This window comes from Microtus pennsylvanicus, chromosome 1 (assembly GCF_037038515.1).
Source record: "Microtus pennsylvanicus isolate mMicPen1 chromosome 1, mMicPen1.hap1, whole genome shotgun sequence".
NCBI classification, from domain to species: Eukaryota; Metazoa; Chordata; class Mammalia; order Rodentia; family Cricetidae; genus Microtus; species Microtus pennsylvanicus.
The window spans coordinates 119,289,515-119,317,301 of NC_134579.1; the positions used below are offsets into that span (position 1 = coordinate 119,289,515).

The 27,787-nt window shown below is 50.7% G+C and overlaps 1 protein-coding gene across 2 annotated transcripts; it reads right to left on the reverse strand.

The window, feature by feature from the left end:
• Window positions 1-77: 77 nt before the first annotated feature.
• Window positions 78-27,238, reverse strand: Suds3 (SIN3A corepressor complex component SDS3). 2 transcript variants are annotated; one of them, XM_075981856.1, is made up of 13 exons: window positions 26,842-27,236; window positions 24,713-24,782; window positions 22,191-22,246; window positions 20,357-20,428; window positions 18,777-18,796; window positions 17,341-17,497; window positions 12,279-12,374; window positions 11,187-11,248; window positions 11,001-11,022; window positions 10,173-10,278; window positions 3,732-3,816; window positions 1,550-1,635; window positions 78-1,461 (listed from the first exon to the last, which is right to left on the reverse strand). In XM_075981856.1, the coding sequence occupies exons 1-13, from the start codon at window positions 27,197-27,199 to the stop codon at window positions 1,437-1,439; spliced, it is 1,215 nt and encodes a 404-aa protein (XP_075837971.1). In that variant the 5' UTR covers window positions 27,200-27,236; the 3' UTR covers window positions 78-1,436. The 2 variants fall into 2 exon arrangements, with proteins under 2 accessions (XP_075837971.1, XP_075837976.1); XM_075981861.1 differs by lacking the exon at window positions 20,357-20,428 and having other exon boundaries at window positions 26,842-27,238.
• Between the last annotated feature and the right edge of the window lie 549 nt (window positions 27,239-27,787).

Below are 27,787 nucleotides of genomic sequence, written 5' to 3' on the forward strand. Positions count from 1 at the left end.
GGATCACTGTAGTTCCTGTGGTGACGGTGGGGCAGGCAGAAGGTAGAGAGCAGAGAAGAAAAAGACCACGTGGCAACTTTTAATTAATAAACATCATCATTTATCATGGTTTCTTAAAAATCCCAATGAGAGACAATGGATACAAATGAAAACGTTTGTTTGTACAGTCTTTCCTCCGAGTCAGAGCCACCACCGTGGCCGTCCACATCAAGAGGCAACATGAATGGAGTCCAAGGGGCTAAGAACAAAACAGATTATTTGTAAAAATTTCTAAAAGCCAGGCAGTGGTGGCGCATGCCTTTAATCCCAGAATTCAAGAGGCATAGGCAGGCAGATTTGAGGCCAGCCTGGTCTACAGAGTTGTTCCCAGGACAGTCAAGGCTACACAGAGAAACCCCATCTCCGGGGTTGGGGGAGGGAGGGATTCTGAAATGTGGACAGCCGACTGGAGTCCACAGAGATGGGAACAGTTGCTCAAACCCACTTCTTTACATGGGAACGGTGGCAGTTAGAGCACAAAGAATCCACTGCCCTGCTAGTCATTTCTCCAACAGAAGGGCCAGGGAGGCCAGGGAGGAAAAGAGGCCATGACGGGAGCCTTCATTGGGAGTGCTCAAGAAAAAGCACACAGATTTGGTGGCTGCAGCACGGCAGAGCTCTCCTTGTTACCAACATGGGCAAAATCTCAGGAGAGGTTGGGGTTCTGTGGCAGATCCAGCAAAAACAGACTGGGTACTGCAATACCCACCTTGTCACCCCAACTAGCAGAGAAGACCCAGACCACAGCAGGGCACATGATCTTCTAGCTACTGGGAGAGAGGAATTACAAATGGAAATTTCTGAAATGACCACTTCTTCCACCCTGAGCAAGGACAGGCGTGTCTAAATAAATCATGAGCATTCAAGAACATCCAGACTCCAGCGTGCTAGGAGCATGCAATGGCCCCTCTCCTAGCCCCGCCCACTGGATGCAGTCTCCAGCGTGAAGACGGAAGCTCCAGCCGCTCGGCCAGTGAGAAGCACAAGGCAAATGAGATGCTACACTCATTTATTTCTCGGAGACGGCAGAGCCGAAAGAACTCTCCTATCCCACACTTCCGGGCCTAACAAGGGAAGCAGGCACACAATCCACCAATCAGATCACACAGGAAAACACATTCGCTGCTCTTCATGGGAGAAAGACCTCAAGATACTTATTAAAAAGAGCTCCCCTTCAAACTCAAAAGAGGGTTAAAAAAAAAAAGGATCAAGTATAAACAAAAAAATAAAATAAAAATAAAAGAAAGTGGGTGAAACCCCCATACTCCTGAGAGTAAGTCTCTGGTGACTGATCTGGAAGAAGCCGAGGCAGGAAAGAACGGTACAGAGATGGAAGTGGCCGGCCATGTGAGTGCCTTGAAGATCCCACAGCGCTCTCCATGTTCCAGGCCAAGCAGCTAGTCCCGGTAAGTTAAGAGTTTTCTATTAGAAGAAAACAAAACAAAAATAAAAACCACTCCAGAAAAAGGGTCAGGGGAGAGGAAGTGTGTAGAAAGGTCAAGCCGCTGACCGCCGGCGGATCACGAAGAGCCCACGCTGCAGCTGGCCCAGATAGATCCTCATCTTGGTGCTGTCACTGGTCTTCCTCACCCAGATCTGTGGGGACACGAGAGGGAGTGGGCGAGTGAGAGGGGGACTTCTGAGGGCCTGGTGTGGGCAGGGAACATCTGCTGACGGGCCGTCTAAGCAGCCAGGGCTTCAGGACAACTCCTGGAGCCTGGCCGCTGTGGAGGCACAGCCAACACCCACTCGGCTCTGACAGTTCGCTCCATGTCTGCCTTACTCACCAGGACTCGGACTTGGTGATCGTGGTTTTCAACATCCAAAAGACATGCACTCAGGAGTACAGCTTTTCAAACCAATTTAAAAATATTTCCCCTGGTCCAACAATCACCCCCCTCCCCACACACACACTTTGCTAGAGCTGAGAAAGGACCTCCTACCTCACCAGCTCCTTGGCCACCCTCGTAGGGTGTATTATGGGGTGTTTTACTCACAGCCCTGTGGGGTGTATTATGGGGTGTTTTACTCACAGCCCTGTGGGGTGTATTATGGGATGCTTCACTCACAGCCCTGTGGGGTGTATTATGGGGTGCTTTGCCTCCCAATACCTCTTTCTCCTCACTGGCTCTCCGTGACTTTGATAATTAAATGGCCTGAAGAAGGTCTGACCCAAAGTCCCCCCCCCCTCAGACTCTGCAGAGTTCTCTGCAAACCAGGCTCAGGCTGTAGGTTTCCTCTCAGTCCTGCTTCATGTCTAGTGTGATTACTGAGTGACAGAAAGATGTAAGACCATACAGCTTAAAACTGTATGTTGTAACACACCACAAAGACCCTGCACAAAGCTGAGCCTCCTGCACGACCATTGTAAACAGAAAACCAACCCCAAGCGTGCTGAGCCAGGCATCACCCACCCTCTGGCTTTGCAGCCTAACGTGCCCATGAAGGCCAAGCAGCTCCAGAGTTACAGGACGATGCATCTGAAAACCCAGCGGACTCCCAAGGACTGAGGGCTGCCCCTCTGTCACCAGGCAGAGTTCTGATGCCCTGAGGCTTCAGCCCTTTGAGAGACACCTCATTTGCTCACCAGCCCTCACTGGCACACTCTGAGAGAATGTGATGGTCGTCACTAGGTCCTGGAGAGGCCTGTGTGCTCTGTAGAACAGCCCACCATACAGTCACAGGGCCTTTTGGCTGGGGATCGCCATGTCTTTCCGGTTGACCCCCACTCTGGTTCTCCGCCTAGGGAAGAATGGGGCTGTCCCCAACTTCCAAGCAAACTATCATTTTGCAAACTGGTCACGTGTGTGGGCATTTTCGATTCAGAGGGCTGAGAGAACCAGGGGCTGAAGTTATTTCCTAATCCAGTCTCATTAGATATCCCGGGCACTGGCACAAATCATTACAGAGGGAGACACAGAGAAATCGATTTCTCTGCAGACATTTGCGGGCTGAGAAAAGATCAGGCCAATGCAGTTACAAGTTCCAGACTTTTTAAAACTTCTAATGGCGTAAGTGAGACACTGCTGACACCTTCCTAATGAAGGGCCAGAGGGAGCCCCAGGGCAAGCCCAGCATCCTCGGGCAGCACACTGAGCAGCTTTGGATCCAGACCTAATCCTGCAGGAAATGCTCCGAGAGGCGGGCCTGGCAACTCGCGCTCCAGAGGCACAGCAGAGCATGTCAGACTGAAAACAGTCGGGAGATGCAGCGGGCAATATGAGCACCCACTCACTGAGCGCTTCTTGGGTGCTAGGCCTGTGTCCAGTGCCGTACTAAGCCTCAGAGAAGAAACAAGTCTCGGCATGCAGGAGAGGAAGTTCTAAATAAATAATGAAACACGCTTGAGTCCTCCCCAGAGACCGCGCCTTGGTCAGCACACAGCCACGCCAGGGCACCAGGTGCCAGAGCCCCTGCCTTCTGCTCTCTCCTGGGGCTGTCAGCTCAGAGGCTCCCAAACCATAGCTGCCCAGGAACACATCGTGGCCACCACAGCACGTGGAGCTGCAGGACTGGCTCAGGCAGGCACAAGGGATAGATCGGGGCGACTCTGTGTGTGGGTAGTTTCCCCTGACAGCGCTGACCCAACCCACATGAGACAGGACTCCACAGGGCTTTCGGGTGGGGCTTTCTGTTGGGTCTGTCAAATTTTCCAGACTTCTCAGAGCAGGGGGAAGAAATCTGATCCCTACCTCATTGGCTCCCACTGAACTGATCACACAGCTCAGTTTCTGGTTGTCCTTTGACTCTAGGTAGATGGCTTGGCTCTTGTGGTACCTGTCAAAAACAGGACACAAAAAAGAAAAAAATCAGGAAGGGGTAGAAAAACCAAACAGTACAGTGACAGAAACCCTCGCTCCAGCAGGCAGACAAACTTCCTTTCCACCTTAGACTAGAAGCCTCCACTCTTGTGGAGCCAACACTTACCTTAGCCCCCTGTGAAGGGAAACAAAAGGTTTGGTCAGGGAAGGTTGGAGAGCCTTGTAATCTGCTTTCCCTCAGTGGAAGGCTGAATCCGGGACCTACTGAAACCTAGGCAAGTGCTCCACCATGGAGCTGACTCCCTAGGCAAGAGCTCCACCATGAATCTGAATCCTAAGGCAAATCCTCCACCATGGAGCTGACTCCCTAGGCAAGTGCTCCACCATGGAGCCGACTCCCTAGGCAAATCCTCCACCATGGAGCTGACTCCCTAGGCAAGTGCTCCACCATGGAGCTGACTCCCTAGGCAAGTACTCCACCATGGAGCTGACTCCCTAGGCAAGTACTCCACCATGGAGCTGACTCCCTAGGCAAGTGCTCCACCATGGAGCTGACTCCCTAGGCAAATCCTCCACCATGGAGCTGATTTCCTAGGCAAGTGCTTCACTCAGGCTCCCATAGTAGCTGGATTACAGGCTTAAGTAAAGCCAGCATTCCCAGCTATAATTTCCTTCATTATTAGGAGTATATGCCAATTTTGTTGCACTTTCTGGCCTCACACCCTGACTGGCTGCTCCAAACACACACAAGGGTCTGGTGACTGACTTTTGTCCAATTACGTCATCGGCAAGAAGAAACTTTGCATTCCGTCCTTATTTTAGCCATGCACTAAAAAGGACTCATGAGACACCTGCAGTGTTTACCACTGACCACGCGTGGAGTTGGTGGACAAGTTACAAGGTCGCTGCTCTCTCAGTGCTACCCTATGGTGCAAACACTGAGCAGGCAGCGCTCATGGTCCCCACGCGAGCAGCAGCAAAGGGCTTCCGCCTTGGCCCACTCTGGCTGGGACGGCCAGGAAGGCTGTGAGGGGGAGCAGCAGGTCATGGCTCCTCACTCTTCCCAGCACAGGCTCTCTGCCCTGCAGGGGGCACTAGGATGAAGAGGGAGCCAGGCCAAAGCCCAAGTGGCACAGCAGGAAGAAAGTACAACTGGCTCACTCTGGCTACACACATCTGGCAGAGAAACCCTCAGGCTCCTATGAACTGCTGCAAAGCATGAGCCCCAGGCTGGGCACCACACCTTGCTGGTGTATCTTTGGGGAAAGAAGCAGACCATTTCATGGGAACGATGGCAGAATTACTGCCCAAATACAGGCTCCACCCGGAGCTGGCTCCAGCCACGCTCTAAGCACTCTCTGCCCTACTTGAGAGCTGAGCTCTCAGGCTTCCAAGTCAATGCACTCCCTGAGAAGAACACTGGAAGGGTGCAGATCAGAAGTGACCGCGGCAGGAGACCGGCTGAGAGCCAAGCGTTCATGGTGCTGTCACTGGCCAGAGATGCCTCATTATGCTACACAGGGCTGTTACCAGGTCCACAGCGTGCACCGCACAGCAGGAGGAGGGAGGCCAACTATCCACGGCAACACACACTTGCCTTGGTTTCTCTGCAGCCCCAGAGTCAGCATTCCCAGTCATTGACAGCCTTCAAAAGAGGGAGAGTGGGACTCAAGGAGCTTCTAAGGGGACCGAGTCACTATGGAGCTAGAGACACGAATGAACACCGCTGGCCAGTCATCAACAAAGATCTAAGGGAATTCACAGGTGACACCAGCCTGGAAGAGCACAGTATGGAGCTGAGTGGAAACATGATATCCACGATGGTACAGCATTGGTAATAAAACATGTCCTTACATGTGTATTAGACACACAAAGAAAAGCTGGGTAAACTTCCATTAAATAAAATCTATAAAATATAAATGTTATTATTTTTATTGCACAGCTTTTACTTCTCTACAATAAACAGGTGTGTGTGTGTGTGAGTGAGTGAGTGCACACGTGCATGTCTGGCCAGAGGTCAACACTGGTGTCCTCAATCGTTTTTTATTTGAGACAAGGTGGAACTAACCCTGGAACTCTCTAATTCTGCTAGACTGGCCGTCACATGAACTCCATGGGTCCTTCTGTTGCTGCCTCCCCAGCACCACAATGACAGGGCGGCGCCACCATGCCCAGCCTTTACATGGGTGCTGGGATCCAGACGCAGGTCCTCATGGTCACACTGCACTGACTATGATCTCCCCGCTGCTCTTGCATGTCTTTATGCAGGAAAGTGGATGACATGCCCTATGAGCCATGGCACCTGGGAAACAAGGACAGAGACAACAGACCACGGCGGTCTGTTAAAATGGCTGGCTCTGGAAGACATCTCAACAGTCCTCATGAACTTTGCTCCTCACATCAGGAAAAGCCAGCCACCTGACCAGCACCTGATCTCCTACCACATGGTGGAGGTCACAGTGTCCACCTCAACCCTTGGCTGTTCCACAGCACAGCTGGCCAGCTTGCTTCCCCAAGTGGCAGGTTCTCAAAACAACTGGCCCTCAATCTCACACACCCCATAGCAGCCTTGGGGAATGTGGATATCAAATTGATTAAATTCTTTGAATTCTATTAAATTCTTCAAAAAGTCCTTAGAAATTAGTGTTCAAATAAGTTTTCTTTTTAAAGAAAAAAAGCAACAAATAAAGGCAACCTTAATACAAATTTATCTTTTAATTCTAAGAATTCAAAGTATATTCAGAAAAAAAATGTTAAAGCTACACCAATACAAGAAAATTAGTAAAAATGTGCTTCTCCTCTCATTAACCCATTGGGTAAGCTGCAGTTCAGCTGCCAGACAAAATACTTTAAGCCCTGAAACTGAGGCCTGCATGCCAGCCTGACTTATCACTAATGGGAATTCTGACATGGGACCCTAGGTAAGACCTTAGCTCTGGGTCTTTCAGTGCTGCCCCAGCAAACCTGGATGGTTACTTTTTGGTTGGTCCAAAGGAGGTATGTGGAGTGGGGAGAAGCAACTGAATTCTATGTACTATAGGGACTCCTAATATCAACATAATAAAATTAACTTCATTTGATAAAACCTGACCCACATCACAGCTCCAGAGGCTCAAGGGGCTGGAAGCAGGACCTGTAGGCCCTGGGGTCAGCTGACAGCCAGGGGGTCCAATCTCTCGACAAGGAGTGAGGCCATCTCTGGTCACATTAGCGGCTCCACATGGCGGTGTAGAAGGGAGTAGAGGGCGAGGGGGAAAGGAGAGAGGGAAGGAGAGATGGGAGAGGGAGAGAGAAAAAGTGCACATACCCTGCAGCGCCTTCAGCTAGCTATTTTAAAATCTCGGCTCTTTTCAGAGTGTCTTCTGTGAGGGGTCATTAGTCTAAATCAAAACATAAGGCAAACTGATAGCACAAGCTAAATGACATAAAAGCAGGGGACCAAGGCGAAGTCAGGGATGCAGCCAGACCATGCCAAGATAGCGCCCTGCCCAACTCTATAGTGCTGATGTCACTACAGCCCCCAGGAAACACCCCACCTCTGGAAGGGATGCCCAGCACTGAGAAACTCTCTTAGCCAAGGGCTGAGTCTGCAGGAGAAGGAAGAATAAAGGAACAGAACACCTGGGGCCTGGTGGAGCGACAGGCTGGTTCTGGGCAGGCGAGACCTCAGATGGGACTCCCAAGACTTGTAATAAGGTCAGGGCAGGGCAGAACCAGTCACCAGTGCCTCAAAAGAAGCTCTGACTTCAGAAACTAAAGAGGAACAGCGCTAAACCCAGAAAGGAAATGCCATTTCTGAAATGTGTTTAACAGCACAATAAACAACTTCGAAATTCATCAAAAAGGTGAGTGTGTTCAGAAGACACTGTTTCTGGACTTGTTTCGCTGACATGAGGAAGATGGTGAGGGGGGCTGGAGAGACGGCTCAGTGGTTAAGAGCATTGCCTGCTCTTCCAAAGGTTATGAGTTCAATTCCCAGCAACCACATGGTGGCTCACAACCATCTGTAATGAGGTTTGGTGCCCTCTTATGGCCTGCAGACACACACACACACAGAATATTGTATACATAATAAATAAATAATTAAAAAAAAAAAAGATGGTGAGAAGTTCTGACACCTCAGACCCCTGTGCTAAGAGTACCAGACACCAGCCGCTATGGGCCCCTCTTTTTACTACATTTTCCTCCTCGAGACATGCCTCATAGACACAGAACCAAATTCAGAAAGGTAGAGGAGGCCTCAGTTACCAAATGAGCACACTCTGAAATATCCCACTGCCTGGAAGACTCCAGATCCGGAGAACCGTAAAGCCTGCCACTCCCAGGAGCCGCTCTTCTTGTGGCCCGAGCTTTAACTGCCTGGAAGACTCGAGATTCGGAGAACCGTAAAGCCTGCCATTCCCAGGAGCCACTCTTCTTGTGGCCTGAGCTTTAAAGGTGTTTTTGTTGTTGTTGTTGTTGTTTTTGGTTTTTTGAGACATGGTTTTTTGGTTGTCATTATTACTAACATTTTTTACCTCACTTTGCCCCTAGTGCTGAGCAGCTAGGGCCTGCCACCTAGTGGCAACACAGTGTACTACACTGTCTGGAAGAAGGCCAGAGAAGAGCCACCTGTGAGGGCAACGGTCACTGCTACAGCTGACAGGCACTAAAGCAGGTGGAGACAACCTGCAGGCTGACTTGACTTTTTTGACAGAACAGTCTGCATGGAAGGCTCCACTGTCTGGATTTAGCAAACTGCACAAACAAAGTATTTGGGGAGCAAGCAGAGGGCTATATCCGTATTAACATGAGCCTTGGTAAGTAAGTCCCACGTGTCACAGTGACATTAATGCTGGGATCTGACGATTAAACAACACGGCACATCTATACAACATTTGTACTACAGTTGATACAGCCAAGGTTCTTATGAGGAGGTCAGAGGGCAACTTTAGAAGTTGATTCTCATCTTCCAGTGTGGGTGTCAGGGACGAAACTAGGCCACTCGGCTTGCATGGGCACTCTGACCTGCTTAGCCCCATTGCCAGTCCCAGGATTAGTTTTTGTCTGCACACTACAGCTTTGTGCAGAGAACTGAGCATCACGATTTTGGCATCTGGGGTCCTAGGACCACTGCAGACAGTGAGGTAATGGCCTGAATGTGACCAACGCTAAATCACAAGAGCACACCAGCATTCTCATTTGCCAACTTTTGGCTAAATAAAAACACTGAACGAAATGAGTTACCATTATAAATGGTAATGACAGAAGCCCTCTAGTGGCCCATGCCTCCTCCATACAGCCAATAGAAAGTCAGGGTATAGCCATGTCTACCTATGGTGCCTGTCTACACAGAAACACTGAAGATCTTTGAAAAGATGGCAGAATTAATGGCAAGTTAATACCTAGGAGGTCTAAACAGTGTTTGTTGGATGAATAATGTATGAGCTTCCCCAGTTCATTTCAACTGTTTCCAATGAAAGTCACAGGCAATCTGAATGCTTCAAATAGCCTTCCGTCTAAATGAGCTATGTTTTAGGATGTCATTTCCCAACTACACTTCCCGGAACACCCTGAAAGCTGGAATAATGTCCAAGAAAAGAGCACAGCTACCAAATACAAAGCATCTAACTTGAGAAACCTGGAGCTTTGAGAAGGAAGCCTACTTAAATTAGACAGCAAGACCTTTCCCTGACCTGGTGAGACCACAAAATCTTTTCTCCTGCAACCTGGAGCACAGAGAAGAGGGGCAAAGCAGACACACACTGTCATAGCTAGACGGGGACAGTCAGGACACAGAAGAGCAGAGCAGACACACACTGTCATGGCTAGACAGGGATAGTCAGCACACAGAAGAGCAGACACACACACTGTTATGGCTAGACAGGGACAGTCAGCACACAGAAGAGCAGACACACACTGTCAGGGCTGGGCAGGGACAGTCAGCACACAGAAGAGCAGACACACACTGTCATGGCTAGACAGAGATAGTCAGCACACAGAAGAGCAGACACACACTGTCATAGCTAGACAGGGACACAGCCTGCAAACTCTAGCATGGAGACAATGTGGTTGTTTGTTTGGTTTTGGGGGAGGAGGCCAGAATCCACAGGACACACTTGGGGAAAATACTGCTCTCAGTGACCTCCTGGAGGGATCCACCAGCTGGTCACTCACAGTCCTCAAATGGAATCTCACTGAATACTCGGAATCTGGGCCAGAGTCCCAGCACGTTGGTTTGAGCCCCAACACCACCAAAGAATTAAACAAATACATGAAAACCTAAGTTGAGAAACTACTGGGACAGTATAGCAGCCAGCACGACCGACGCCTCTAAAGAGCTCTTCTGAGACTACTCTGAGTAGTCCACATTCCACGCTCCTCACTACTCACCATCTTTTATCATAGTACAGTTTGCCGTCTTCTATCCGAGCCTCAAATCTCTGGGCTGGAGACTCTGCAGGTGTGGCAGGCAAGTGTTCAGGAGAGGATGGGGAAGCTGCAGGAACCAGAGACACCAAGATGATGAGCCCAACAATGGCAGGCAGTAACTGACACCACCAGAGCGGGGCAAAGCGGGGCAACAATACTGACCAGCAAGCCCTAAAACTGTATTTAGAGGCAGTTGCTGTGCTGGGTTGGGTACAGTGGCCATTGAGAGGTCACTGACCATTCACAGGGACCCCTGGTGTTCACTGCATAAGCACCTGCAATCTGGTAGTTTCTCATTGCCAGAAGGTCACCACACTGATCTAGACTTAGTGTGGACACCAAATCAGCACAGCTCACTCAAAAACTCTTGAACGTCTCAAGGGCCTCTGCCCAGTCTACTAATGAGTGCTAGGAGCAGCCTGGGGGCCTCACCAGGACCAGATCATCGCTGGGCTGGTAATGCTGGAGACTGAGCTCCAAAAAGTGCGAGACACTGAATATTCCTAGGTTTCACGTTCAGAACTGAGCGTGGGCCTTAACTTAATGCCTGATGCTTACAAAGAGAACCTTCAACAGCCAATTAGATGCCTCCTTCATAATAAACACTAAGGAAAAGACGAACTAATACAGTGGGCTTTTAAAAGAAGAACATGGGAGAGGCATGTTTATGATTCCTGTTGCTTTTCATGATTTCTCGCAGGCAAACAATGAGCAATTTTCTCCTGAGAATCCCACATCCACTCTTCCAGCGACAGGACACAAAGACCGGCGATGTCATCAAGCACTCACCTGGTCTCTTGGGTGACTTAAGCTGTAGGAAGAAAAACAACAAAAAGTCTCAGAGGAAATCATTTTAGAAGCAACTTAAAGTGTCAGAGATGTCATGGTGACTTTAACAAGTGACAGGGGAACAAAGTGACACAGGAAATTACGTCAAGTGTGAGCTTCTCAATACATCAAATCAGCCAACTGTACCTTGTTCAATGTCCTCAGATCCTCCATGATCTGCTCGTCCGTTAACAGATAGTTTAGCTGAGGTGCGAAGAGTTAAAGGAACATGATGGAAAGGCATGGCTTCCAAGGAGACAGAGGCACACATGCTCCTGACACTTTGGGACTATGCTGTTTTTAAGGTAAGAACTTGCCTTTAAAGAGTTAACTCTCATGCTAAATGTCATGGTCATTGGGCGTAGAACTCAATGCCTCCACCACATAAACTGCTCTGAAGGGAAGGGAAGTTGTCCATTAGAGAACCAGGGCAGTAAGGTGACAATTTCACCTCAGTTTAGAAAACACTTCTGCCCCAGATTTGAAGGGTTCCAGACATACAGGGAAAGTCTAGCCTCATAGTGACTTAAATCATGCTGTGAGGGTAAAGGGACCCAGAGGGTGCCCTCTGCTGGTGGCGCATGAATTACAGACCCACTCTGGACAAACAGCTACATTTAATTTCAACAGGGACAAAACAGCTGCGCTGGCCACTGGTCATATCTATGGCTATACAGTTTCTTTCCAAGAATATCTTACCTACTTTTGGTACAGCCCACAGCCCACTAGTGTGAAGGCAGGTGACTGGTAGACCACGGCAGCCCACAGCCCACTAGTGTGGAGGCAGGTGACTGGTAGACATGGCAGCCCACAGCCCACTAGTGTGGAGGCAGGTGACTGGTAGACATGGCAGCCCACAGCCCACTAGTGTGGAGGCAGGTGACTGGTAGACCACGGCAGTCTGCAATCCTCTAATGCAGAGGTAGTATCTGGGACCATGGCAGGCAGTCTGTCCTTAATTTACACATCTCATTGTAAGTTGCCCCTACCTGGAAAGGAATGCTAAAACCAGGCTATTTCCAACAGAGTATCTTTCCACATAACATTTTCTGGAAATCTCTCCCACAAAAAGCAATAGTTGAAGACTCTTGTGCAAAATGGCTAACCCAACCTGTGGGTAAATATCTCACATGTGCTTTCCCATCCAGTATCACTATTTGTGGGATGACAGCCCTGCAGACACCAGCAAACAGATAAGCAAAGGATCTGCTATGATTCAAGCTCGGCACAAATGGATATCGGGAGCCGGTTTTCTCCTCTTGTCTGGAATGGGGACAGGATCATTTGGTCGCCTCCGCAGTTTTCTGGTCATGATGGGTTTCACCTCCATAGAATCTGTGGCAAGAAGGGAAATGGGTGAATCTATCCAACTGCCCCAAAGCCAGCTGGAGTCCCTGTAGGGCAAGAGTGTCAGTCCCCACAGCCACCCCATCACAGCCGTGTGACTGGGCCTGCTTTGTCTACACACAACCCAGACAGACAGACGCCAGCTCAGACTGCAGGCTCTGTGCTTACGTGCTTAGGCTAGCTAAGTTAGGTACACCCCAGGCCAAGACCCCAACATTATGGCTAATGCAGCCTTCTTCTGGCTCCCTCAAAACCTAAGAGGCTCTTCCTCTTTTCCCTCAAGCTGAGGACCCAGTCATAGGCTACAGGACTGGCAGGACGCTCAGGATCCCAGAGGCTGGGTGCTGCTCATGGGCACAGAAGGCCCTTTTGAAGGCCACTGACCCCACAAGGTTTCTTCCCAGCTTTCTTCCATCTTAGCCTTTCTAGCCTGCTAAGGTCATGACCCACACAGTGAACCCACTCCACATGAGGCGATCTCTCCTCCCCCAGCGCAGTCACACTGATCTGCTCTCCCACAGGGATGGGCTAGCCTGGCCACCTAAGTCTAAGGCTGCCACAGTTCTGTTTCTCGCGCCAGCAGGAGCTGCTACACATGCGCTTCACAGATCAGCTCCTGCGAGTTTGGCCAACGAGCCCGAGAGCTCAATATGAGCACCAAAAAATCAATCAATCAATCAATCAATCAATCAATCAAACTCCCAGGGCTGGAGAGATGGCTGAGCACTGGCTGTTCTTCCAAAGGACCAAGGTTCGATTCCCAGCACCCATATGGCAAATAACAACTGTCTGTAACTCCAGTTCCAGGGCATCTGACACCCTTACACAGATATGCATGCAAGCAAGACACCAATATATGTAAAATAAAAATAAACAAATCATTAAAAATGTTTTAAAAATCTCAAACTCCCAGAGGTGAGTATCTGGAGTGTGACAACACTGGAGAAGACACCTGAACAGGTCAACATGTTTCAGTCATGTGTGGACCTCCAAATACCCAATCCAACTGCCTTGTGTTGGAAGGCTCCCTAGCTTCCATGGGAGAGAGGCACTACCTAGCACCCCACTGGACAAGCCACAGGCCTCTCCAAACCGTCTCCTACCTGCCTTCAACAGTCTAGTTCCTTCCCCATCCACTTGCCAGGAACCCTGCTGGACACGGGACGCCCAGGCAGTGCTGGGCCTGCCTCAGAGGGAAGGCAGAAGACAGAGCGGGTGCTGGGAGGAGTCTAGAGCCCCTGAGGGACTCCTGACATAAGGACGACCACAACAGGCACTGCCTTTTGTTCAGCGCTCCCTAGGCTGCCTCACCTCCTGTCCCACCGCCATTAGCGTACTTCACCTGTCTTCCTCCTAAGTGGAGTCTAAGGGAGCAAGCTGACCCCAAAGAAGCAGAAGCAGAAAGAGTGGGCTGACAGGGGAGGGGGGAGAGGAAGGAGGAGGGAGACAGGCATGTCACTATGAAGTCCAGCTTGATGAGGGCAGTGAGTTCTGGGTCCTACTGCACGGCATTGACTGGAATTAACTATAGAATACCGAGTGTTTCAAAACAGCCACTGGAACCTAAGATTGTTCTAACGTTTTCACCATAGGAAAATGGTAAATAAGGCCGGTGAGATGGCTCAGTTGGTGAGGGATGTAACCCAGTGGCAGAGCACTCGCCTCGCGTGAGTAAGGCCCTGGGTTTGACCCCAATTCTTGAGGTGAAAATAATTATAATTTGTTTAGCTACTGGAAAAAACTGAGCTGCAGTGATCTGAAACATACACTTCACTCGAGGCTTGCAGCAGCCAGGGAGGCCCCACTGGAGCACAGCCATTGCCATCTCCAGAGGTTGGCAGGCTTGCCCTTGCTGTCACAAGCCATTGCTGCAGAGGTGACCACAATGGAGGGGAGCAGGGAATGCGGATCAACATTAGGTGTTTGGAAGCCAAACCACGGTGGGAATGAAGAGGCCAATGTTGCCCATGATAGATGCAGCCCACCCACCAGGTCAGGTGCCCTCGTCGCCCCCCCCCGCCCCCTGCAGCTATCTTTCTGCACAGCTTTGCCCTGACTTCCGAAGCCCCTTTCATGGCAACATTAGGTGCTGCCTCGCACAACCATTAAACGAGCCTGTTACATCTTTACCTCCCTTAAACCTGGAAGGTGTGGCAACTCAGTCACCTGGGAACTATCCAAATACAAACTCCACCAGGGCAGATCAGCCAGCAGTCTCACTGCCCTGACTTGACGGTATGGAAAGAGCCAGGCTAATGAAATTAGGAGAACATGGCTTGAGTTAACCAGCTCCTCTGGGGAGTTGGGGCTGGTGAGGCACTTCTGAGTCAGTGCTGCCACTTACAAACAACATCTAAAGCAGCAGGTGTCTGCCCTGGGCCAGTGAACCCTCCAGACAGTGCATCCTCCTCACCAGGCAAGACAGCCCCCACAGGAAGAGGCCTGTGACAGAGCAGGGCTCTCCTCAGCATGAGAGCCTGCAGAGAGGCCATCCAGGCCTCACAGAAGGCAACAGATCTCTACCTTGACGTGATGATTACTCACAGCACCAACTACAAAGCCAGTATTCCTCATCAAATCCACAGCTTTTCCTGAGATCATGAGTGGCTGCCAACAAGGGCTTGAGGGTTAGAAGGAACACGAGAAAGTGCCCAAGAACAAAAAGCCAAGCGGCAACAGGGTAGCTGACTAATGAGAAGAAAGGCAGACTAAAAATGGCTAAGCCTGGGCTAGATAGAGGTGGCTCAGTGGCTAAGAGTGCCTGCTCCTGCAGAGGACCCGACTTTTAGCCCCATGTCCAACAATCACAAAGACCCACAGTTCCAGCTCCAAAGCATCTGGTGCCCTCCTCCAGGCTCTGGGGGCAACTGCAAACATGTGGCATGAGCATGTGCACATACAAGTGCACACACACACATGCACAAATAAGTCTTAAAAAAAGGAAAAAGATAAGGCACCTGATGCTCATATACGGCCTGGCCTTAGCTCAAAGGGTCACATCCAGTGCGCTCTGCCTACAAGCTCCCTACCACAGAAGGGCCCAGCAGGGCATGGGCAGGCCCTGGGAGTGGGACCCCCAGCAGCCCTTCAGGTGACTGCACCTACAGCAGGCGGCTGGCCGGGTGCAGCTTCACCTCCACTGCACAGCACCGCAAGTCCACAGCACTGCAAATACAGTCAGAGCCTGGTGTCCCGGGAGGCTGAGGATGCGGAGTACCTTCTGCACTCCCAGATCCCAGTCCCTAGGCGACTATGCTCAGACAGAGCAGTTGGCCTGAGACACCTGCTTCTTATGGTCTTTCTCAGCAACCTCTCATTTACTTTTTAAGAGAAATATCCAGGTTGAAGCAGAAAAGGCGATTTGCAGACACCTCCTCTCTGGACGGAGCTGGAAGCGGTGTATCTCGGCATCAATCCTCAGAGGCGAAGCAAGTCAGTCAGCTAGAAGGAAATCAGGCCTTCATCTAACACCAGGGCAGCACCATCTGGGGAAGGCCCATTATCCTTCCAGCTTCAGTGCCTTTCCTCCGCCCTCCATCATTACCTTGGCAACGCTCTCCACACCAAGGTCCTGAATGGCTTAAGGAAGGACGTCAGTACCTTTATGTCCACAGGCGGCTTTAAATGCTTCTGCTATCTGCTTTATTGCATTACAAATGATTTCCTAGCCTTTATTTGTCTTTTCTGCCTCTGTCTCAGTTCAGAAGCTGGCTATAAAACCACCTGAGCAGAGCCCACTGCCTGTCAGTAACTAGGACACCAAAGCATAGGTAAGGTGAGCACGCCCTTCCCTGCCGGGAGCAGGAGCAGTTATACAGGGACAGGATGTCCCACTAGGCCAATGGAGCCTCGGGAACAGCGGGGCCTCCAGCAGAGAGCCATGAAGCATCAATGCCATTCACAACCACCATGAAGAAAACGGCATGCGGGTCAAAAACAGGTGGGGAGGTTGGTACCTGAGAGGGTGGCACCATGTGCAGCCCAAGAGAAAGAGTACTGAACAGGGTAAGCAGCACAGCCCCAGGCACTCCTCCAGCACCCACTGGGGGACCTGTGGAGGGGTCACTGTGTGTGGACAGGGTGCTAAGCTGGTTCAGAGCACAGAACAGAGGGGCACACCAGCTCTAACTGCCTGCTTTCTGATCCAAAGTCGGCCAAGGATTTCCACAAAACTCGCAAGTCCTACAGAGCCCTGTTAAATCTGGCTCTCCCAGAGCCCCAGAACCTTCTGGACAGGGTGAAGATTAAGTTTCAGGATGTGCAGAAGAGCACACCACCTATGTAGCCAGGTGACAAACTCAGCGCTGACTTGTAACAAAGTCCTTGCCAAGGTCTAAAGTGGCTCCTGTGATTCACCAGTCTGCAGACGGGAACGGGTGTTACCACAGTTCCCCAGAGACCTGTCTGTAACCTGCTAAATTCCCTGGTGAATTCCCATCTGCAGACAGGAACGGGTGTCACCACAGTTCCCCCGAGACATGTATGTAACCTGCTAAATTCCCTGGTGACAACTAAACCCCAGGTGACTAGGAAGGAAACTAGTCTTGAAGTCTGCTCTAGACACTCAGGAGATTCCTGAAGGAATCACACACAGGCTGAGCTCACAGCACAGACACACAAAGCCACCTTCCTGTAGTAACCAGGGCGATCTCCAGGTGGTTCTGGTGAGAAACTGGAAATGTGAGACACAAACGGCGGCTGACAAGGCACAGCCTGCAACTGCTACTCAACAGCCTGCACGTGGCCTGCCTGTCATGCGCAGACACCCAAAGGCACAGTCGTGAGATGAGGTGGCACCTGACCCTCTACAGGGGGAAGCTAAGCGGCCTGACCAAGTCCCCATCTGGTTGAGGGTGGAGGTGAAATGCTGACTGGGTCAGGAACCCTGCTCTCCAACAGTAGACCTGCCGTGGAGGCGGGGCCGTGAGGCAGCCCCAGGCCCAGGGCTCCTTACCTCCTGTCAGCTCCATCGTGAGCTTCTCATTCTCAATCATCTTCTTCTTCTCCTCGAGCTCGGCAATCAGGTTCTCCTTCAGCTCCACCTTCTTATCTTCAAACTCCTTCACAGCCGCCTTCTTCTCTTTGATATAATTCCTTTCCACCTGTTCGGTCTGACCAGAGGAAAATGGGGCTGGGGTGGCTGACCACAGGTGCTGTCCCGCCTCTGACCTCAGCAGCAGACAAAGCCTGAGACCTCAGTCACCCACACTGACCTGTGGAACCAGGAGTCTCGGGGACAATTCCAGGAGGTGCCCCAAACCCAGCCATGTAGCAGTGCTCACTCCAAGGTACTGCACTGCCACCCGGGTCCCCCTTCTCCCCACTTTAGCATCAAAACAGAACTTGAGTCTCTCCAAGCTAGCAAGGGGGTCCCTCTTGGAAGGACACAATTTCAAGTGAAAACAGCCCACTCCAGATGAAGTTTCTGCATTTAGAATTAATTATATGATTTTAAAGCCAGACAGCGTGCTATTATGTTTGATCCCTAAAAACAAAAGCAACTACAGACCATTCATTAGGCGCATGACCCTTCAAATACTCAAGCATGAAAATTAAGCTATTAATAAAATAAAAAACAAAACTGTCTAAAAGCCTACTTGTGAAATCTCACCAGTGTCCTGGGTGACGACTGTAGGCTGGAGTACACGCTATGCCTGGCTGCAACTGTGTGCGCCGAACTGATTTTAGTGAAAATGTCTTCCAAGTAATGTGAATCTGACAAACCGAAAAGCACCCCTTACACCCTCTAGGCCCTTCTAACCCTCTAGGCCCTCGTCTCAGCACCACGGCACGCAGCTGCCTATGACATGAAAGGAAACGTTAACTCCATCTTGCTCCAGGCCCAGTGAAGTCCCAGCGTAGGACGGATCTGTGGGGCCAACTCAGCGACTGGGCTGGGGGCGGGGGTGCTAGCAAATCACCAGGCAACATGGCCCTGAGACACCTCAATGGTCACAGTGTGAGACAGAGGCCTGCAGACAGGCTGTGGGCTGGAGAGACGGTTGGAGAGAGGATGCTTGCTGCTCTTCCAAAGGACTTGAGTTTGGTTCTCAGCACCCATGTTGGGTGGCTCACAACTGCCTGTGACCCCAGCACCCCCTTCTGGCTCCAGAGGCACCCACATACATGGTATTCACTCACTGATGCACACGTATACAAGTTAGATTTTAAATAAGAAAACAACAAACAGTGAGGGGTGACATCCCAACCCCGTGTGGTCAGGAGGGAGCGCACAATACTCATGAGCAGACCAGCATCCCTTCCTCAAGCAGACACTGGTGAGGTGTTCCAAACCCAATACTTGCTGACAGAAGGAGAGGCCGGCAAATCAAGAGTCAAACCGCAGCCTCAGAAGGAGCCTGCAGACCCAAACGCTCCCGGGGTACTTACTTCCAGCTGGAGGAAGAGCTCTGCAAGAGAGGAAAGGGCAGTTAGATTCGCCCAGCCACCATCCTTCTAGATAAGGCTATCAGGATTCACTGAGTCTCAGGCGCTTCTACCGACAAAATGCAAAGCTGTCCTCCTTCAGGCCCAACCAGCAGTGAGATAAAACACAGCCACCTCAGAGACAGAGTCCTTATGGAAGCTTTCAGGGTGGACAGCATGCCTCCAGAGGACAAGGGGCTGGGCTCAGTTGGGACTTAATTTTGAGGCCTTCCCTGACAGACCCAAATTCATCAAGCCCTACTCTCTGCTTCCTTAGTCCTACTGTGCATCAGACAGTTATTAACTGTTTACCTATGGAATGGCTATTCTTGGTTGTCAGCTTGACTATATCCAGAATTAAGTAAAACCTAAGTGACTGGGTATACCTGTGAGAAAATTTTCTTTTAAATCATTTGAAGTGAGAAGATCCACCTTTAATCTGGGCCACACCTTTTGGTGGCAGCCTGTACAAAGGACATGGAAGAAGGAAGCTTGCTCTCTTTGCCTGCCTGCCCTCCAGCTCTCTGGCAGTCCCTGCCCTCACTGCATACACTGAACCGGCTGAGACAACCAGCTCCAACAGTGCCGGATTCTCAGACCTTGCACAGGGAGACAGGCACTGTTAGACTAGCTGCATCACAGCCCTAAGCCACTGTAATAAATCCCCCTCTGTGTAGAGACTCAGTCTATCAGTTCTGTTCCTCTAGAGACCCTCATACGGCCCGGCAGCCTCCACCAGGAGGTGGTATGCTTTGATAAAGCCAGCATCTGAAACAAAAGGTATCTGTGACTCCCATCTTTTCTGGGTCAGTATGGGCTATGAATAGACCGTGGATAGACCAGAAACTTCTGGGTATTGCAAGTTCCGTGTTCTCCTTGGCAGGCCTCAAATCCTGAAGACCCATTTCCCTGTGGAAAGCACATTCACTCATACCCCTGGAGCTTCAGACTTTCAGAACTCAGATGATGAGCCCAGGCATTGTGTCTGACAAAAAGCACTCAAGGCAAAGAAACCACTCATCCCAGAAGTCACTCCAGCCCAGGGAGCCATGGGCACAGGAACTACCGTATGGTTCTTTAACTTCTACTGTTCACTGATTTTCTGTAGATGGGGCTCCTTGGCCAATGACATGGAGTTTCCTAAAGCCAGGGACACTATGCTCCAAGTACCAGTGTGCACAGATGTCAAACACCCGAGCAAACACCATGTGGAGCGGACTGAGGGCATACATTCCATGCCAGCAAGTGCTTGAAACACATGGAGGCCATGACAAGATGGCAGTCCCCTTCTCAGGCACAATGAACTACAACCTCTTCCACACCAGCAACTCAGGTTGCTCAATATGCCACCAAGTGCACCAAGAGCAGCCCCGGCACCTAGATTCCTAGAGGATAGGTAGGTGAACAACTCTGGCACACTCGTCCGCCCCCTCTCCTCTGCCCCAGTGAAGACTTGGGTATGTTCTATCTAGAGAACAGCTCTGCACTCTATGAGGATGAGCCAGCAGAAGGCAGGCAGTACCGTGTACACACTGGAGGCCTACCTGCGTTCCGGATCCTCTCTCTATACTGCTGATCCAGCTTCTTCATCCTCTTCTGATATTCCTGTAATGTACCTGATGGGGCAGTCACAAGGCACAGAGTGACTCAGAAAATCAGCCCGCTATGCCCACACCTAAGTCACTCTCTAGCATCCGGAGCAGGCCTAGAGAGCCGTACCAGAGAAGAGGCGCACAGCAGACAAGACCAGAGACCACATGGAGCCCCATCAGACTAGCCGGGGTGGGGGAGTGAGGCCAGGAGAAGGGCACAGACACCCAGATGGCACTGATCACGGGGTTCTACAGTCTAAGACAATGGGCCTCCCTCTCCTGGAGAAGGGCCATTCCCTTACAGTGAAGTCTAGGTCAAGGCTATCCCGCTGTGGGACCCTGTAAAGACATGTCACTTGTATTGCTTTAATAAAATACTGATTGGCCAGTAGCCAGGTAGGAAGTATAGGCGGAGAAACCAGAACAGGAGAATTCTGGGAAGAGGAAAGGCTCAGTCTGCCGTCATCACCAGACACAGAGGAAGCAAGATGAGAAGGCCTCACTGATAAAAGGTACCAAGCCACATGGCTAACACAGATTATGGTTAATGTAAGTTATGAGGGTTAATAAGAAGCCTGCGCTAATAGGCCAACCAGTTTATAATTAATGTAGACCTCTGTGTGTTTCTTTGGGACTGACCGGCTGCTGAACCAGGTGGGACAGAAATCTCTGTCATCACTATCTGGGAAGCCTTTGTGTAATGGCGAAAAACCCTACCTTTGCAATGTCCAATACAGTGGCCAGTAGCTATGTGGGGGCTACCTCAGCACTCAAACTCAATCAATACAACTGAGGAAGCAGATTGTTAATTTTAATCAGTTCTATGAGACTTAGCTATGTGGCCCATGATAGTCAGACGGTGCAGGTACAAAGCCTGAAACCTCTGCTTGTTCATTTCTCCCCAAGGCAGCTGTCATGAGCTCCCATCTGTAGGAAGCACTTGTTGGCATGGTACCCGGCACAGGACCAGGGCCCAGGAGCACGGCTCCTGGCAGGAAGAGTAGTTGCGCTGACAGGGACCCTACAGTGTGCTGCATAGACGGCAACTAACCTGTTTGGATTCACACTATGGCCAATGCTCTGTTCCGGGCCCTTCTTTCCTCACTTGGTAGATGAAGCAAGAGATGGGACATGCCCCAAAGTCACATTCCTTTGAGAGCAGTGACACTGGGTTGCAAGCTTGTCATAGAACTTGAGGAGCCGCTTCTCAGTCTCAGGCTGCTAAGCCTTTCTTTAACCGTCACCGTACTTCCAAGGCATGGCCACTTATAATTTACCAAGAGAAGAGAACAGCATGGTGAAGCGTGGATTGGCTTAGGAAGGAGGAAAACTTGGCTCCTTTCATAATGAGGTCCTTATTGCTTAAAAATGTTTTTCCGTGAACGTGCATGTCTGCGTGTGTATCTGGAGGTCAGGACAACTTTTGGCATTCTCTCCTCCCACTGTGTGAACTGTGGACATCATCATCATGCCATGAGGCTTGATGGCAGCTCCTTTGCTCACTGAACCATCCTGTTGGTCCACAACCTCCTCTTAAAAATACAAAGTCTATCTTAGACATGGTGCCCTGAGGACCCAAAGGAAACTTCAGCTCAAGAATTTGTTCCATACTGAAAATGGTGAAATATAAAAGTAAAAACTCACGTTTGTGACAAGAGACAGCAGAACACATACCAGAGGGCTAACACAAGCCAGACTCCACCATCACTCATGCTCCCAGACAGACATAAACTCCAAGGACTTGTGCCCAGGGCACCGTGGAGGCGCAGGGCAGCCCCACACCTACCTTCCTGTAGCTGCTGCAGCTGCCTCTTCAAAGACGCCAGTTTGTCCTGATACATCCTGGAAGAGAGGAAGAATTCAGCTCTGGCTCAGTACTGGCAGACCAGGCTGCCCTGGGCGTACCCTAAGTGCTCTTCAGGCAGAGAAGGGGAGTCACAAACAGACACGCCCCGGACGCCTGCAGCACAGTGTACAATCCCACGAAGCAGTTTGAACCATGCAGAAGTGAGAGTGCTGGCATTAACACGTGTCTACATTAAGGGTTAATCAAGAGAACAAAAGATCGGAAGACACGCTACTCTCTGGAACTTAAGATGCAGAAAATGAGGTTAAACACAACCTCAGTATCAACCATACCTACACAACCCTACAATAAATTATAAATGAAAAAAAAGGGACTGAGGAGATGGCTCAGAGGCTAAGAGCACTTGCCACCAGACCTGAGGACCTGAGTTTCAGTCCTGGGACCAACACAGTGGAAGGAGAGAACCAACTTCTGCAAGTTGTCCTCCGACTGCCACAGTACAGCGCAGCATAACCCTCTCAAGGCACAAAACACACACATGAAAATGTAATTTTTGAAAGGCTTGTGAATGTTAGAACAAGGAGCCGCCCTCAGTGCACCTCCCCTGCAGACAGCACAATGTATAACCACCAACCCTTGGGTCGCCGTAAACCCACTGCATTTCCAGGATCAGAAACACCAAAGCTAACTCAGGCTCAAGCAGGAAGCTCTTCAGCCCTGGCTGGGCAAGAGCATAAGACACACTACACTGAGCAATGGCCGTCTTCTCATTGCTCACGCCCAGGGACTATGGGCGACTACACACACGAGCTGCGAATTCCAGGTGTATCCACCTGGGGGCAATAATTTTGCTTCTACATGGAAAACACCCCCAGTTTCTCAGTGACAATAGCAATAACAAAGGCCTCAAAGAATGTCCTTCACCGAGACCTTTCCACTCCTCAAAAAGGCTGACAATGAAACACCTCTTTTCAGAACAGGGAGAGGCTCAGGAGCCCCCTCCAAGGCCCCTCTTTTCAGAACAGGGAGAGGCTCAGGAGCCCCCTCCCAGGCCCCTCTTTTTGACAACACTGCTGTGCAGCTCCTGTTCACTGTGACGGAAAGCACCCAGTTCTCATCACAATGGCTCAGAGGTTAAGAGAACTGGCTGCTCTGCCAGAGGACCCAGGTTCAGTTCTTGCCCCAACATGGCAGCTAACAATAGTCTGAAACTCCAGCTCCAGGGATCCAACACCCTCTTCTGAGGGTATTACAAATGTGGTACACAGAACGTGCAGACAAAACACCAATACACAATAAATAAATAAATAAATAAATAAATGGATCTTTTTTGGGGGGGAACTATTTCTGAAACCTGATCAGGACTAGAGAGGAGCAGATGCCCAGATGGGGTCTGAGAAGTCTGTGGGACCCAGGGCATCAAGTCCCGCCACATAGAGGTAGTAGCCAATTCCTGCCACTGTGTCCTTTAACTAGAAGGCTTGCAGAATGCAGAAAGGGGGCAGGGAGGACACCAAATCCGTCGTGATCCCGCCCCAGGAAGAGTCTGCGACAATGCATTTCAAACAGGCAGACTCCCCATGAAAAGTGGGCACAAGAGAAAAGCCAGGGAGAGTTCCCGGGTGCAACTGAGAACACGCGTGTGAATCACTTATGTAACCTGTGTGCTGCCTCAGAAGCTGCAACCCAGCACTCAGGAGTGTGTAGCAGGAGGACTGTAAGGAGTTGCCGGCATCCTCGATGACAATGATTCCCAGAGAATCCTAAACTGCCGAGTGAGACCCTACATCGTCTGACACGTCCTATCCTCCCGCCCACCTGACACAGACAAAGGCTGGGGCAGTACAGGGGACGCAGCTGCAGTCCCAGCTACACTGGAACCCAAGTTTGGGACCAGTATGGCAACATGGCAAGACTCTGGGTTTTGTTTCTTGTTGGTGGTTAGTGGTATGTTTTCCTTGTCCAAATAAAAAGTAAATAAATAAATAAAAAGCAAGGCCAGGCGTGGTGGTGCACAATGTTAGTCCCAGCACCCTGTGAGCCGGGGGCTAGGCTGGTCCTAAAATCATTCCCCCACTCCATCAAAAAACAAGCAGGACTTTGGTTTCTCTGGGTACATGTGACTGTGGCTGAAGACAAAGGAAGGCTTGGGTGAGGCTGTGAGAGCAAACAGCAGACAGCAGGAAGGGGTCACCAGGCTGCTCCGATCCCAGCTTTCCTGAATCTCAGGACACTCAGAATACCTAGCATTTCCTACAGTGTGCAACGGGGCTAGGGACCTGCAAGATGCCCATGTCTCTGGGCACCCGTTTCCACATCAGCCTGCAATGGCCTCGCTGCCCTCACTCCATCCTCTCCAGCACAGCTCTTGCTGGCCTACCGGCAGGAGAGCCTCACAACAAGAGACTCCCAGACGCAGTCAAAAGGGAAACTGCAGGAAAATGCAAGCTTTGCGAGCACTAGGGTCAGAATCGGAGACTCCAGAGAAAAGCCAGACTCACTGTTCCTTCATCTCCACGTAGTCTTCCTCATCGTGCTTTGCCAGGTCTGTCTCACTAGCGTCCTCGGTGTCTGCACGAAATAAGGGAAGAAGCGACGGCTGAGATCACAAGTCACAAACTGGTATCACGACAGCGTAATTAGTGGGCACCTGGGAGAATAACAAACTTCTACCCAGCGTGGGTCTGCATGAACCTACTAGCAAAAACAAATATATTAAATATGCTTAAAGCAAAAAAGAAAAGGTCTTTTCTATCTTGGGTTTATGCTAAGAATCTGCTTTTATATGCCATACAGTCAGGAAAGAGGAGAGGCGCACGGGATAGGCAGTCCTGATGAAGGCCACAGAGCGGCAGAGTGCGTAGTTCAGTGAGAGAGGATGGGGCATGCACATGCTCACCCGCCACACATTAGAGACACACAATAAAAAAGAGGCCGTCCCCACAACACATCCAGTTCTAAACCTGAAATGCTTTCAGAGTTAACAGATGAAAAAAAAAGGGGGGGAGAGGTGCAAGATAATTTTTAAAAAATTATTCCAAAACCTTGCATGGCCAAAAATAGATTTTTAAAAACAGGGGCTGGAGGCTGTTCTTTGCAGAGGATATGGGATTGGTTCCCAACACCCACACCAGATGGTCTATAATGTCTGGTAACTCCAGGTTCAGGGGATCTGGTGCCCTCTTCTGGTTTCAAAGGGCACCTGTACATACGTGGTGCACATAAACTCAGGCACACATACACATAAACAAAAAATAATGAAAAAACATTTTCAATTATATTCACTTCGTTTTATATGTCTGGGTGCTTTGTCTGCATGTGGGTACACCGCCTGCATGCCTGGAACCCACAAAGATCAGAGGTCAGGAGGGACTAGATCTCCTTCCTGGAGCTGGAGTTATAGACAGTTATGAACCATCAAAACCTGGATCCTCTGAAGAATCAGCAAGCGCTCTAAACGGCTGAGCCATTTCTCTTGGTCCATATATATAATATTATATATACTAATAAATAATAATTTAAACTGGTCTTAGGCAAATAGCTGAATCCAATAACCCCTACATCGAAGGAAGTCAATTTTGTCTTCACTGCACCCCCCCCTTGTGGTCATTAAAAGCAATGCAGCATCTCACATTGCAAAATCCCCGGTTAAGCCTTGCCTTTTAACAGAGTTAAACCAAATGCAATCAGTTCCTTCAACATTCTGCTCTGTAAAAAGGGCGGTGGTGGCACACGCCTTTAATCCCAGCACTCGGGAGGCAGAGGCAGGCGGATCTCTGTGAGTTCGAGGCCAGCCTGGTCTACAAGAGCTAGTTCCAGGACAGAAACCAAAAGCTACGGAGAAACCCTGTCTGGAAAATCAAAAAAAAAAAAAATTCTGCTCTGTAAACGTTGCTTTTTTTTTTTGAGAGGTACTTTCACAGAGGTCCTGTCAAGAGGCAGTCAGCTATATCCCTAGGCACTAGAGAGACTAGAATGAGTAGGACAATCCTCCTTGAGAACAGCTGAAGTAGTTTTTTTCTTTTTACAGCCCGACTTTGTGCCGGAATACTATACTCCACTCATACAGAGGCCGCCCCGCCTCCCCCTCCGCACCTCTCCACCTATTAGCCTCTCCTCCACTTAGCCAGCTCCTTCCTCAGTCTCTCTGGGTGTCCCTCGCACTAGCCACTAGAGCACACAAAGTCCAGATTGAGAAGTGGAGCTCTGGGAAGCAAGAATGCAAACGCAAAATACTCGGGACTGAAAACAACTCCCGATCTCCCCTTGCGTCTGCTTCACAGCGGCAAAGCGGATTTAATCCTTACACTCACCCAGGAAGTGAGGACTCCATACGACTCCGCATCAGGTAGTCAAACAAGAGGCTGGGCACCTTGAGGTCACAAAGCTGGTGTAGTTGCCAGACAAATCAATACCTACACCTGGCTAGTTCCAGGTCCCCAAGTGGAGCCAGGGCGTTAAGCATTTTGAAGAGAGAAGCTGGGCATCACTCCGACCCAAGTGCACTCCGAGGGATGACATCCAGAGAAGATCTGAGACACCGAGCAGGAAGCCCTGGCTCTGGAGAGCTCTGGCGACCTCTGACCCCTGCCCCATAGCCCCCGGGCCCCGATCGCAGCCCGGACCTCACCTTCGTCGGACTCGCGGCCCCGGCAGCTGCGCTCGTCGTCCTCGGCGCTCTCCAGCTCCTCGTCGTCCTCGGGGTAGTACTCCGGGGCGGGCGGCGCTGCAGCCGGGGCGGGCGCGGGAGCCAGCAGCCCCGCGGCACTCATGTCGCCGCCTCGGGCCGCGGCGGAACGTGTCCCGCGGAGATCGCGGCCGCCTGGCTGCGCCCCGGACAGCCCCCACCTCGCGGAGCCGGAGTCGCCGCCACCCGGTCTCCCTCGGTGCCGAGCTCCGCCCCCGGCGCCCGCGCTGGGCAACGGGGACCTAGCGCGGCCGGCCACTTCCGGGTCGGAGGCTGCCCGGTGACAGCCTGATGCCGCCATCCTCGAGGCGATGGGTGAGACGCAGAGCTCCACGTTCTCTCACACAGCAGCGCCTTCATCGCTTTCTTAAGAATGCTCGATCGAACGGCCACGGGGAGGGGCGAAGGCAGCTGTCGCTGGAGTCAGGCATATCCTTGGGCAGCGCTGGCTGCGGACAGGACCCCGAGGCTGGGAGGACACTTCCTGAAACGGCCGCCAGGCGGCGCCCGGAGTCAAAACTAAAGTGTGAACGGGCGCGACCTGGGCGGAGGCTTGGCAAAGCCCTGGAGAGGTGAATGACAAGAACCGATCCCGTGGTGGGTGTGGAAACCTGGAAAGCTAGAGTGTGTGTGATACAGAAAATGGGGAGTCTGCTTCCGCCCCTGCCATAATGGGGGCTTAAGAATTAAAATAAAGGCAAGCTGCTGCCATTCCGTCCCCGAGTGAACGTATGTACCCAGGCCTTTCTAGTGCTTTCGTTTGAATAGGTTTACTGGGTGAGCTGTTTTTCCTGATTTGACAAATGATCAAAGAGCTATCATTCTCCATTCAAAAAAAGAAAGAAAAGAAGAGAGAAGGAAGGGAGAGAGAGAGAGAGAGAGAGAGAGA

Coding starts and splice junctions, on each gene's coding strand:
- Suds3 (XM_075981856.1), bottom strand. CDS start 27,199: ATGGCGGCATCAGGCTGTCACCGGGCAGCCTCCGACCCGGAAGTGGCC. Junction 24,783..26,841: donor GGGCCGCGAGTCCGACGAAG/GTGAGGTCCGGG, acceptor TATTTCGTGCAG/ACACCGAGGACGCTAGTGAG. Junction 1,462..1,549: donor CTCTTCGTGATCCGCCGGCG/GTCAGCGGCTTG, acceptor TTCTTCTAATAG/AAAACTCTTAACTTACCGGG.